This window comes from Notamacropus eugenii, chromosome 2 (genome assembly GCF_028372415.1).
Source record: "Notamacropus eugenii isolate mMacEug1 chromosome 2, mMacEug1.pri_v2, whole genome shotgun sequence".
Taxonomy (NCBI): domain Eukaryota; kingdom Metazoa; phylum Chordata; class Mammalia; order Diprotodontia; family Macropodidae; genus Notamacropus; species Notamacropus eugenii.
The window spans coordinates 416,074,846-416,087,487 of NC_092873.1; the positions used below are offsets into that span (position 1 = coordinate 416,074,846).

The 12,642-nt window shown below is 46.5% G+C and overlaps 1 protein-coding gene across 1 annotated transcript; it reads right to left on the bottom strand.

The window, feature by feature from the left end:
* Positions 1–471: 471 nt before the first annotated feature.
* Positions 472–6,482, bottom strand: HLX (H2.0 like homeobox). The gene is made up of 4 exons (XM_072647789.1): positions 5,347–6,482; positions 4,359–4,538; positions 3,257–3,441; positions 472–1,422 (listed from the first exon to the last, which is right to left on the bottom strand). Exons 1-4 carry the CDS (start codon positions 5,981–5,983, stop codon positions 958–960), a joined length of 1,467 nt encoding a protein of 488 aa, XP_072503890.1. The 5' UTR covers positions 5,984–6,482; the 3' UTR covers positions 472–957.
* Between the last annotated feature and the right edge of the window lie 6,160 nt (positions 6,483–12,642).

The following is a 12,642-nucleotide window of genomic DNA, read 5'->3' on the forward strand; positions in this document are numbered from 1 at the left end:
CAAAAGAATTTTCGGAGGGGGAATTGGTACAAACTCGTTAGAGTTCTTAGTGAAAGTAGATATGCTTCTCAACTAAAAGCTCATTAGGAGATGCCTAGTTCCCATTTTCTCTCCCTACACCGACTCTGCCCAGGTTCTCAGAGGACTGACCCACCTGCAAGGAACTGTGCTCAGACAGGTTAGATGTGACCAGTGTCACTGAGAATCATCACTCCAATGATCCAGATCCCTCGAACAAGAAAGTGAGATGGTTATTCTGTCACTGTGGTTGCTATTGACTACATTACACTTTTTAAAAGAGTTTATCTGGTACTCGGTCTTTCGCAAAACACAGAAGTTTCAGAATCTTTGGGCTATTACTCCTAACTCAGCTCCTCTCTCTGATTGATAGGCTGTGAAGGAAGGCCGAGATCTCAAGCTGCAGCCCATCTAGACTCCGGGAGTCGCCGCTCCCCATTAAGCCAGGCTGGCTTTACAAACCGTAATAAACATTTTTATTTACAGGACTGAGTCGTTCCCAGTGCAGCAAGTCCTGGGCCAGAATACAGAAAGCAACGAGATCACTAGGGGGGAGGGGAAGAGAGACAGTTATGTCAAACACTTCGCACTGTTTCTTCCCGCCTCCCTCCTCCGCCCTCCTCCCTCCCCCCCAAAAATTTAAAAGTTTGTGTTTAGTTGGATCCTGTTGGACGGAGGGGTATCGGTCAGTATCTGAGAGTCCCTCTTAGTATACGTAGAAACCCCGGGACAGTGAGAGTCACACAAAGGAGGCAGAGTATATGTACAGACAGGGGCTCTGCCATCACCTGGGCCACTGTGGTCCTGTTGGTAATACCTGGTCCATGATATAAATTAGCAAAAAAGGCCCACACGCCAGAGAGTTCACAAAAAGGATCCCTCCACCCTCCACAGACATGCACGTCTCCCTTCTGCCAGCCGACTGGCTGCCAGACCAGCCTATAGGCCGCCAAGGGGCGCGGACTCCGCGTTTTCGTTAGCTGTGCAGTGCAGAGGCAGCGACGTCTGAAGCTCTGGGCTGCAGCTGCGGTTCATGCTGTTATTGCTGCTGCTGCAGCTGGGGCTAGTGGTGGTGGTCGTGGTGGTCGTGGTGGTCGTGGTGTTGGGGCTGGTGGAGGAGGAGGTGGAAGAGGAAGAAGATGACTTAATGACGCTGGTCTGGTGTAAGAGCTGCTCAGTGCCATCAGTCCTTTCCGTATCGCTGGGGACCATGTCCAGGGACTCAGAATCGCTGCTCTCGCTCTCCCCTTCCGACCGGCTGGGGCTTCTGTCCTCTCTTTCACCATCGACGTTCGGAGCAACGCCCGTTTGCTTCTCAGTCGGGTCCTTCTCTTTGTCCTTCTGGGCCTGTGCTTCCTTGGAGTGACGCCATTTCATCCTCCTGTTCTGGAACCACACCTTGACCTGCGGGAAAACAAGGGATGAGACAGGCTGTCTGTGCAGCTAGCTACTTGGTCCCTGTAAGGGAAGTTGGGTCTTATTCCACCTAGCAGCTTTCTTTCTAGTCCCTTCCCCCATTTAAGCCCTCTATCGCGGGTACTTGGATTCTGCCGTAGCAGGAACTCCTGAGTTTTTCAGTCCATTATGGAGGGGAAGACACCCCACAGGCCCAGACTGCTGGGCTACTTTAAGATCTCTCTGTTCACCTCTCCCCACCTCAGGTTATATCCTATTTTAACAGACAGACATAAATATACCCAGCACGTACCAATCTAGTAAGAAGTTTGGGGCAGAGAGAAGACGACAGAAGAGAGAAGAGTTAGACCAAGAAAAGACCAAGTTGGGGGGGTGAGACTAGGGTAGGGGGAAAGAGAGACTCGTAGTACCAGTAGTTGAGTAAACACTGAGAATTAGTGCAGTTCCTAGGCCTGTTTGTGCTAAGTGGTTGATAAGAACACTTGCCCATCTCACCCCCAACACACACCTTGTATTATTCAGAGATAAACCAATTTTTCTTGGGGCTCAGAAAATGCTAGAATTAAAAAACGTGAAAAATAAGAGAATGGGGGTAGAGGAGAAACCATATAAATATATATGATCCCCTGGGGGACACACAGCGTTCACACAAGTTCCAGCTTCACTTTTAAAAATAACATCCGCAGCTGGTGGAAAACGACTAAGGCAGGCCAGTGGGGTGTATGGGGGGGGGGGGGGGAGAGGAGAGACAGAATTATAGACAGAATGAAAGAAAGAACCAGGGAAAGAGCAGGAGGTGACTGGGTTTGTTCCTGTTGTCTGAGCTGGGAAGGGAGGGAGGAAGGATAAGGAGAGAGAAAATCTTCCTCCTCCCTCTCCCTCCTTCTCTTGCCCATCTAAGAAGAGAGGGAACTATGGTGACTTTTTATAGTCCCCTTTAAAGTCTCAAGCCCCCTGAATTCGTGGTTCCTCACCCTGTTTTAATCTAACTAGTGTATTCATAGATTTCCTTTTGTGTTGGAGGTTGAAAAAAACGCATGAAACCTGCTGAAAAGCCCTTGCATGTTTTACAAAAAGAAAGAAACAGTTTTCTCTCTCTTCAGGAAACCGAATCTTTCTTCAGAGACCGCAGAGTTAGAAAATTCGACTGGTTTCGGCGTGTCCACAGCCACAGTCCTTCTCGCCCAATTGCGGGGGGGAACTAAGGGGGGGGGGAGTAAATAATTCCGTTTGAAAAGAGGTTTTCACTTCCTCACAACGAGGGATTTCACAATCCGGCAGCAACAGCGGCCGAGGAAGGAGGAAGGGGGAAAAAATCTCTCGACTTATGAATTTTTATCTCCTTTGAAATAATCTGCCTCCTACGGAGAACTGCACTTCAGCCGAGTACATAATTATTATCTCCTGCGGCCTATTGGCTTTCTCGGTTGTACTTTCCTCTATTGGCCAAAATAAACAGGCAGGGTATATTGACATAAATCTTTAGGGCTGGGCTAAGGCCTTTTCCTTCTCCTGCCTCTCTCTCTCTTCCCCACCCCCACTCATCCACTCTCTGCACTTTTGCAATAAGATATGAGTTTAAATAAAGCCTCATGAAATTCAATATTTTATTTTTCACCAGTAAAGGGAGTGGGAGTACGTTTAAAATGCGTTTACACCTTTCAGAACAACTCTACCCTGAAATAGCGAAAACTAAAGGAAAGAAGGACCCCCTAGACTCGAAAGGCAAGAGGCCGGGGAGGCAGGGGCTAGAAAGAACTAGAATCTAAGCTCGCTTCGGACCTACAGTCTAAATTAGATAACAACAGCTTAGGAAACTTACTTGCGCATCTGTCAGGCCCAGCATCGCGGCTAGCTGCTTCCTATCCGGCTTCGTGACATACTTCTGAATCTCAAACCTTTTCTCCAAACCTTTCCTCTGCAGGTTGGAAAAAACCGCACGAGACCAAGAACGCTTCCTCTTGTATGTTTGCGGCATGGTGTCCTTCGTTAGAACTGCATAGGGACCTGTGGGTTTGGGAGGAAGACAAGGGAATGGGGAGAAAGTGAGCAAGAAAGGAGAAAGGGAAAAGAAGAAAGAAGACAGGTTATTACATCAGGTAGTGAAGGGGTTTTCGTGCATGGACAAAGGTTCAATATATTTGAAAATATTTATTCTAACGGATTGTAGGGCTTCACAGAAAATTCTACCTAGAGATTCTCTGTTCTGTTTTCACTTGTAAATCTGAAACACTGAATACTACAAATCTCTCAACAAAAGCGAGTTAAACGGAAAGGAGAATTGAGGCAGTTATCTGGAAAACTCAAAGAAAAAAAGCAAAGCAAATGCATTTACCTCTCCACTGGATGGTATGGGCAAAAATGTGTTTTGCTCTCAATGATACAGATAATTGCCTCAATCTCTCTCTCTCTCTCTCTCTCTCTCTCTCTCTCTCTCTCTCTCTCTCTCTCTCTCTCTCTCACCCCCTTTTTAGGTCTTCTACTACAAGATTCTCGATAACTTTATATAGTTGGGTTAAAATATTTTCCTTCAGCCTGATCCACTCATACACCAAGAGTGGGAATAATTCCCTCATTTCCTGGCCCCACATGCAGCATACCCTCCCCCATCCCATCTCCCAAAGAGAACATTTGAAATGTGACAGTGCTCTTCAGTCACTCAATGGGAAATCTTTCACTTTAGATCATTTAAATCCGTTATCTATCCACCAATGTAAAGAATTAAAAAAAAAAAAACCATTGATGGGGCTCCCTGGATTCAATGGCCTGTGTGTGTTGAGAGGGGGGCGCGTCCAGTGGAGAGAGAGCCTCATATTTGAGACTTTGGATTAATTGGGTTTTGTAACTGTCACCTCGTCCCCAGGGGACTACAAGACCTGGATTCTTAGCGTGGAATAGGGTTCCCATAAGCAGGGCTTCTGTACCTGGAAAAGTGTCTTGAAACTGGTGCTGAACTGAACTTCTTGGATTTGAGTTTAAGGGACTCAGGATACCAGAGGCCTCGTTAATAGGATCTAGAGACGCGAAGAAGTGACCCGCAGAAGGCTGCAAAGCGGGGAGGTGAAGCCCAGTTTGCCGGCCGGTGGTTAGTAAGGAGGTAAGATCTGTGTGCACAGGAACAAGGAGAGCCCGTTACACCTTCAATAAATCCACACTCTCGAATCGACATGATCCTTTATGTTCTACCCCCATCCTCCCTTTTCTCCTACTTTTCTAAGAGATTATTAGTACGACGGGAGGTATATTTGGGAATCCGGGAATCGTGACATTCCTTTATATCCCTCCCCTCCCCGCCTTCCTTAAGGCAAATCTACAAACAAACAAAAAAACAACCCATGGTGTGTACAAGCCTACGCAATACACAAGTATCTATAAAGTATTCTAGTTTAAGCTACATAACGAAGTCACCTGTCAAATGTCTGTCTATACAAACAGGGGAAGTTCTTCTTTCGTTCTGTACCCTAAACTAGAGGCTCTCAAGTTTTAAGAATTTTTACCTGCTCCGTTCATGTTTTTACATACTCTCTAGGGGAATTTTACTCGAGAACAGAGAAAAGGGAACAGAAAATCTTTCAAAGACGGGCAATTCTAGCTAGAGATAGTTGGGTGAGTAAACAGAGAACATAGAATGAGTATATCCGGAACATATTATAGAAAACACAATCTTACTGAGATTATTTTTTAAAATGTTTATGGGAGAATACTTTTTTTAGGGAAGGCAAAGTTTAAGCCTAAATTTTAACTATGGCATGGCAAAGTTGGTCCGTTTCCTTCCCCATCCTTTCTTTCCCCAATTTTCCTTTTAAAACACAAACAAACAAGGAGACCTGAAATCAGATGGGGGGGAGGGGGAGTGAGAAAGATCAGGGGTCAAAGAGAAGCCTGACAGTGGTTTCTGGATCAGGGACCTACCTCTCAACGTGTTGCCTTCCTTCACTTTGGGATCGAACTCTGCCGACAATATTCGGTCAATCCCAAACTTGAGGTCTTTGCTGGAGGGGGCTGGAGTTGAGCCGCTATGGGGGTGAGGGTTCGCAAGCATCCTCGCTCCCGGGGCTTGGGGCTGGATGGCCCCAGGCCGATGTGGTGGTGGTGGCGGCGGCGGCGCCTGCTGCTGCTGCTGCTGCTGTGGCTGCTGCTGCTGTGGCTGCTGCTGCTGCTGCTGTGGCTGCTGGTGATGATGGTGGTGGTGATAGGCGGCCGAGAGAGGAGACAGTCTCTGGGGGAAGGCGGCTGGGACTTCGGGAGGCGCCACCACTGGAGTAGGTCGCAAGGGGGATCCAGAGGAGGCTTGAAATGGAGCGTGGGGATGAACTGAGCCCAAGTGAGCAGTGAGGGCTGTGGAGGAGCCCCCGGAGAGGTTCTCCGCCGCTGCCCCCGGTTCTCCCACACCCGCGTGCAGGATGTCTGCGATGCAAAAGGAGGGTTTCTTGACGGCGGCTGGATCCAGCGGGAAGGAGCAGCCCGCTGCGCCGGCTGGGGAACAGTAAGCTGCAGACCAGAGGCTGAAGTTGGAGGCGTAGAAGGGAGCCAGCCCCGTCGCGAACATCCTCGCTTGCTGGCCGCTGCCTCCGCTACAGAGCCGGCAGCCGGGGATTGAGTGGGGTGGGGAGGGGTGGGGTGCAGTGGTGGCGCTGTCCTCGGGAGGCCGGAGAAGGAGGACAAAAACCGAATCGCTTTCGCTTCTCCTCCGAGCCCAGAGTGAAGATTGGAAGACGCGAAAACTTCACAAGCCGGAGGCTAGGGCCAGGCTCCAGTGTTAGTCACTTTCCTTACCCCCAACTGCTCCTCCGCCACTTTAAGGACAGCTCTGCGCTGCCGCACTCCTCGCTGACCGAAAGCGAGTGAGGGGCCGCTGGGAGGTGGGGAGGTGCGGGTCGGCGGGGGCGGTAGCAGGGGGATTGTCCCCCCCACACACACCTCCAACACACACACAGCTCTCGGGAAGAGTATAGAGAAAAGGAGTAGAGGGATGTAGAAAACGAAAAACCCAAACAATTAAATCCTAACAGCTAAATTTAAAACAACAGTAACAATTATAATTAAAAAAAAAACTTTTCTAAAAACTAGCAAAGTTTTGGCAGCAGCTCCTGAGTCAGCCTTGGGGTAGGACCTCAATCTACATGCTCATTGGTGTTAATCGTAGCCAATGGGAAATGGCCGGAGGGGAGTATTAGGAAAAAGGGGAGTTACCAAAGGACTTGATCACGCCCAGACCACGCCAAAGTAGTGGCTGTAGCCTCTGGAGTCTGCTCCTGTTGCTGCTCATATCTCTTCTTCTTTTTTTTTTTTTTCTAAAAAGGGAACACTGGCCTCCTCCTCCCAGAAGCGCCCCATGCCCTCATACACAGCCGAAGGAAGAAAAGGTTTGGTAATAGGGCCAAATTCTGCCCCCTAGGTCCCTCTTCTAGCTATCTCCTGGGGAATCTCGATCTGTTTCGGAGTGCCACATACAGCCCCTGACTTCCCACTGGAGTGCATAATTTCCCACTAGGCGCGCTAACCTGTCTTCTTTCCCTCCCTCATCCATTCTCCCTTCTCTCAGCAGAATTTCTCCCAAGAAACAGAGACTATGCCTTATAAATAGCTAGCCTTTCTCCCCAGGAAGCTCTCTTCTCTTTTCCCCATTGACCAAGCTGTTTCCTAGGATGCTACAAGACAGTTAGTTTAAACCTATCCGCTCCTCTATGCTTTCGGGGATATCCCCAGAACAAGGAGGCGGGGAGGCTGTAAATTGGGTTCTATTCACTCAGTGACAACTTGAACTAGTCAGGTTTCAAACAAAATAAGATGGATGTCTACAAATATCTCGCTGAGATGAAGCCAAATCCTTCACCCTAACTACCAAAAACTGTGCTCTGAAAACTGTCAAATTTGCCCAAACGAGATACCGTTATTCCTCTCTTCTGCCGTAGATTTAAGGATCGGCGGCCTCTCACCAGCACATAATCCCCGAAGCAGATATACTTTGAATTGATTAATGCTTGAGTCGCATTTCACGAACAACTTCCCAAAAGAAACAGTATACATGTCTACCTTACCTGAGGAAATCAGTCGCAAAGATCTAGTTACGGTTTATGTCATATGTTTCTATGATCTATGTTTCTAGAGTACAGGGTAGGATGGAAGGGTCTTTCCCTGGACTCTCTACAAATTCGTTTTGTGAAATCATTCCGAAGTTGAATTATGAGAAAATTCCTCGCCCCTCAAATGAACCATAGGCCACTCAAAAGTATCTATTATAGACTTTTTTCAGTAATAAATATAAAAATAGATTTTTTAAAAAACCTAGAACATACCTGGTTTTTTAAGTTACTACTAATTGACTTTTCAGCATCTTCCGGCAGGAATTTTTTGACGATTTTTTCCCCACAAAGACAGAAAAGACTTTAAAAAAAAAAAAAAAGAATACAAAGAGAGCAGTTAAGCCTGATACATCCCTCGAAGATCAGGGTCTGGGTTTCGTGCGTTAATTTCAGGTCATACTAATCCCTCCTATGCAGTAAACCTATGTTTTATTTTCTGACAGGATGATCTGCCCGTGCAGCCGTCATTTATTACCTCCTCCCTTAGACCTCAGAATTATTTCTTTGTATTTTTTAACTGAGTTTCTTACTTTCTTCTTCCATCCAGGGACCCAGACTTTTGTTTCCATACACGGGAATGATGAAACAATAGAGTATATATAGACAGCTAGTGAGGTCGGGAGAAGAGGGCGACTTTGTTCTCTGTTGGGCTGTCAGGTGATTTGTAAATGCAGAGCCAGAGCAAAAAGCACCAGGTTGGGAAACAAACCAATTCTAGCGAAGCCCAAAAGCTACACGGGACTTATTCGCTCCGTGAGTCAACTAGGCTGCTGCCTTCACCTGGACGTCGAGCAGAAAGAAGCAGCTGACAGGCGGGAGAACTGTGGTCCAACACGTCTTTACAGGCAAATCAAATTCACGATTAGCACGGAAGGCACTAGGGTCGCTCCACTCAGATAACAACAGAATCTTTGCACTTGTTCCCCAGAAAAGGTGAATTTGCCTGCAGTCCGCACAGAGGTGTGGCGGTCGAGTGTTGAGGGAAAGCTCACTCTTTTTCCCCTCTGACTGGACACAGTCATTTTGCATTCCCTTGTTAATTTGGCTCCTGTCAGCAAGCTCCGACTGACTACCTATAACCAGCCAGACTAAGGCCAGGTTGCTTCCAGGCCCAAGTCGCCTACCCCTGTTCGCCTTCGAGACTGGAAACTGTTCCAAAGGCGACCTCCCAATCCTAAACAGAAGAAATATTCCCAGGCCACAACGCACTAACTGGATAGCCTGGGCCGACACCGGAAGAAGGGAAGACAGAAATTATCCCTCCGTTTAAAAAAAAAACTCTCCTCCCCCTTTATGTTATACTTTCTGGGGACTTGGGAGTAGGAACAGACTTATGAGATGATGCAGTGCAACCCAGTGTATGAGGCCCCCACACCCCCACCACCCCAGCCCAGTCCCTGCGCTGCCTCGGTGCTGGATGACCTCCCAGACTTCTAGGGCCAGGGTTTTCTCTGAGGAAGGGAGTTCACAAGTCAGCACGTGGGTGAGGAAGGAGGTCCAGGGACGCTGTGAACTGAGCGGGCCAAAGAGAGAGAGAGAGAAGGATTCCAAAGCAGGACTTCCCTGCCCAGCACCAGGCAAGCAGCCCATGCAGGGACTGCTACGAGATTTCCATATCCAGTCCTCACCCTATCAATTCATTTTCCCCACACCCCGATTTCAACTTTCTGGAGAAGACTGTGAGGAAAGAATGCTAACTTTCCCGAGCTCTAGCTCGCCACCCCATATACCTCAGGCTCCCTCCTCTCGTACGCGGTTCCCTAGATTCAAGCCAACCAACTTCCCTAAGCTCAGCTGAGGGCCCAGTGCGCCCCTCACCCAGAGATAAAAGCCAGATTGGCTTCCCCTCTCCCAGTGGGGCTGTGTGGCCTGCGTGCACCTCTCCCCTCTTCCCTTTATTTTTTTTTCAGTGGTTTCAGGGATCCCCGTGTCCCAGGCCACCCTCCTGGCCCCTAGCCTTAACTCCAGGATACAGTGGAGAGAAAAAAGTCTTGCTCCCCTTCCCCTCACCATTCTCAGTCACTCCCTCCCTTCTCCACCACCCCCCGCCCCTTCCCTTTATTTAGGCGCAAGAATGCTGCAGGAAACTTCGAGCTCGCCGAAGTTCAGGTCATCTCCTGTTTTTTTGATGGCCTCAAACTCGGACTAAATGAGCGGATGTGCCTGCGAGATTGGTCCCCAAAATAGAAGCGGCTTTAGTATTTTAGGATACAGCAGAAATCCTTATTTCTTCCGGAGAAAAACTTTATAATGACTCCTAGCACTTCCCCTTTCAATATTTGTGCAACTTTATCTCCACCGACAAGTTGCTCGGGTGACGCAAATCCGCCCTTGTATATTACAGCTACCAAAATAAATGCACGGAAATCAATTCCCTTCTAGTAATGAAAGCATAAATATACAGCCGCGACTTTCCCCTTTAATCTTTGCTTTCCGAGCGGCTCCAAGCCGCGGAGAAATGAACTGGCGGGGAGCTATTTAGACGGGGTAGGAGACCCCCAGGGCGTCGGGGGAGGGGGAAGAGAGCCAGTGCAGGCCAAGACTACAAGTGCTGGGAAGCCAGCTGAGAGCGAGGGAACCTTACCTAACGGAATCACCCCCGACCAGTCTAGACGGCGCGGACTCTAGACTTGGGAAACAGAATTGCTCCATATTGCGGAAGCAAAGAGAGTGGGGGCTATTATAGAAAGAGTTTAGTCTCAGAATCCAATTTCTCCAGAGCCTGGCTACACAGGTCTTTGAAAGTGAAAGGAGTGACAATAGTTTGGATAATTCGCGTAACGCCCTCCCTGCTCCAGTCCCCGCACACTACAAGAAATACGTATATTGGGGAGAGACGTACTATTCTAATGAATTGTATATATTTCTTCCAACATCAGTTGCCTGTAAGACTCAACAAAATAATATCCAGGAATGGAACAGATCAGGATAAGAGATCTACATTCATAATGTTTAACATGCAAAAAGCAATAATGCATTTGGAAAGGTTATTGCAATTTTCCCACCCCCAGCCCCTCCTGCCCTGCCAGTGGTTCCCAGATTTCTCTGGCTCTCAAGACTTTCAAGTCCACCAAATGAGCCATAAAATACGTTAGACCCAAAAGAACCCAGGGTGAATCGAGTATTCTACTCACCGATGTACTTATTACTTAATTGCATGCAAGGGTTAAAAAGGACACGTTTCATTTGTGCTTTTAAAATAACAATACTGATTAAAACAATCTAAAAACACCCTTGTGTAGATAATGAAATAAAATCATTGTTATATCTGTAGGGAGAGGCATAGGAAGTGGACCTGTGATTTCATTCAGATAAAAAACTCCGTCTACCAAGGTAAGTTCATCCATTCTTTGCAACTCACAATCTCAGAGAGTTGCCTAGAGCGCTGAGAAGTTAAGTAATTTGCAAAGTCATTCATCTAGTATGTGTCAGGGGCAGAATTTAAACTCAGGTTTTCCAGGAGAAGAAGAAGAAGAAAGAAGAAGAAGAGAAAGAAGAAGAAATAAGATGGGGGGAGGGGATCCGTTAAACCTTATTGACTAATTGGCTGAAATGTCAAATGTCAGTAATCTACTTGCACTTTACACGTCGTCCTGCCCGAAGCCTTTATTGCTGAATGTTTATTGCTAAATGTGCCTGGGTCTCCCACATATACATAGATAAATACCACAAAAGTAGCAATTTCTTTGTTGCCCTGGGGTCCTTCAAACTACACTTACACCACCACTGTCTAGGAAAATTCTAAAACCAAATGGAGCCACAAGCAAAATGCAGAATCAACTACATTTTCCCCTGGGATTCTAAGTCTAACTGAAGTTTGAGTTCAGGGGAATGACAAAGTATGGAGAGGAAAACAGGACTCTAATTTGACATGTCCCATTTGCTGTAAACTTGAAGTGGGACTCTAGTGCATGTACCTTGAGGTGAGGGTAGAAAAACTCACATACATTAAGCATGGTCCTTACTCTTGAACTCTGCATACACTATCTAGTTACAGAGTTTCATATAGCTATTTGGATTTGTCTTTTTTTTTTTCATTTATCCCATCCCCTTTCCTCTGACACAGAGTTTTCATTCCTTGTGTTATGCATTTATTCACCCATTCAACAAACAATTTATAAAATACCTACTGCTTGCAGAGAACTGTGCTAGGTTATGGGGAAAGGACAAGGTTTAGATAAGATATACACGAACTCTCCCCTCATAAAACTTAGACTGGTATTTTATAATAATCAAAATTATCTAGTGAGCAGTTTAGAGAGGTGCAAGATAATATGCAATGTGGAATCCAAGGAAGGAGATTGCCACAGGCTAGCGGCAATCAGGAAAAATTTCATAAAGGAGATAGTATTTAAATTGCCTAATTAATAATAATAATAGCTAGCATTTATCTAACACTTTAAAGTTTGCTAATCATTTTACAGGAGCAGCTAGGCGGTGAAGTGACCCTAGGCAAGTCACTTAACCCTGTTTGCCTCCCTTGCCTCATCTGTAAAATGAGCTGGAGAAGGAAATGTCAAACCACTCCAGTGTCTTTGTCAAGAGAACTCCAAATGGGATCACGAAGTCAGACACAACTCAACAACAACAACAGCAAATCATTTTATAAATATTATCTCATTTTATCCTTACAACAATCCAGGAAGGTAAGTGCTATTATTATTCTCATTTTACATATAAGGAAACTGAGATATAGAGAGGTTCAGTGACTTTCCCAAGGTCACACAGCTGGTAAGCTTCTAAGGTCAAATCTGAACTCAGGTCTTTCTGAACAGGACACTACCTGTTCCACCATTTACTAACTCTTTGGAAAATTGCTAGGAATTCAACCTACAGAGGCAGAAACTGGGATCGTAGTGAGAAGACATCAGATCTCATTCCTTTCTCCTTCAGCTTGTCATTAGGAGTGTGGAAAAGTGAAAGCAAAGTAAACTCTTTTTGCCCTTAAATTAGACCTTCTGAGTCCAAGAAAGAAGTTGGGACATCAAGAGAAACTACTATAGAAAACTATAGCAAAAAGCTTGTTATCTCACAGATTTAGATATATTGTCTGTCAAATCATATTCTCCAAAGGAACAAACAGAGGGAATGGTAGTTTTGATGCAGGTTGCATGGCGGGTGT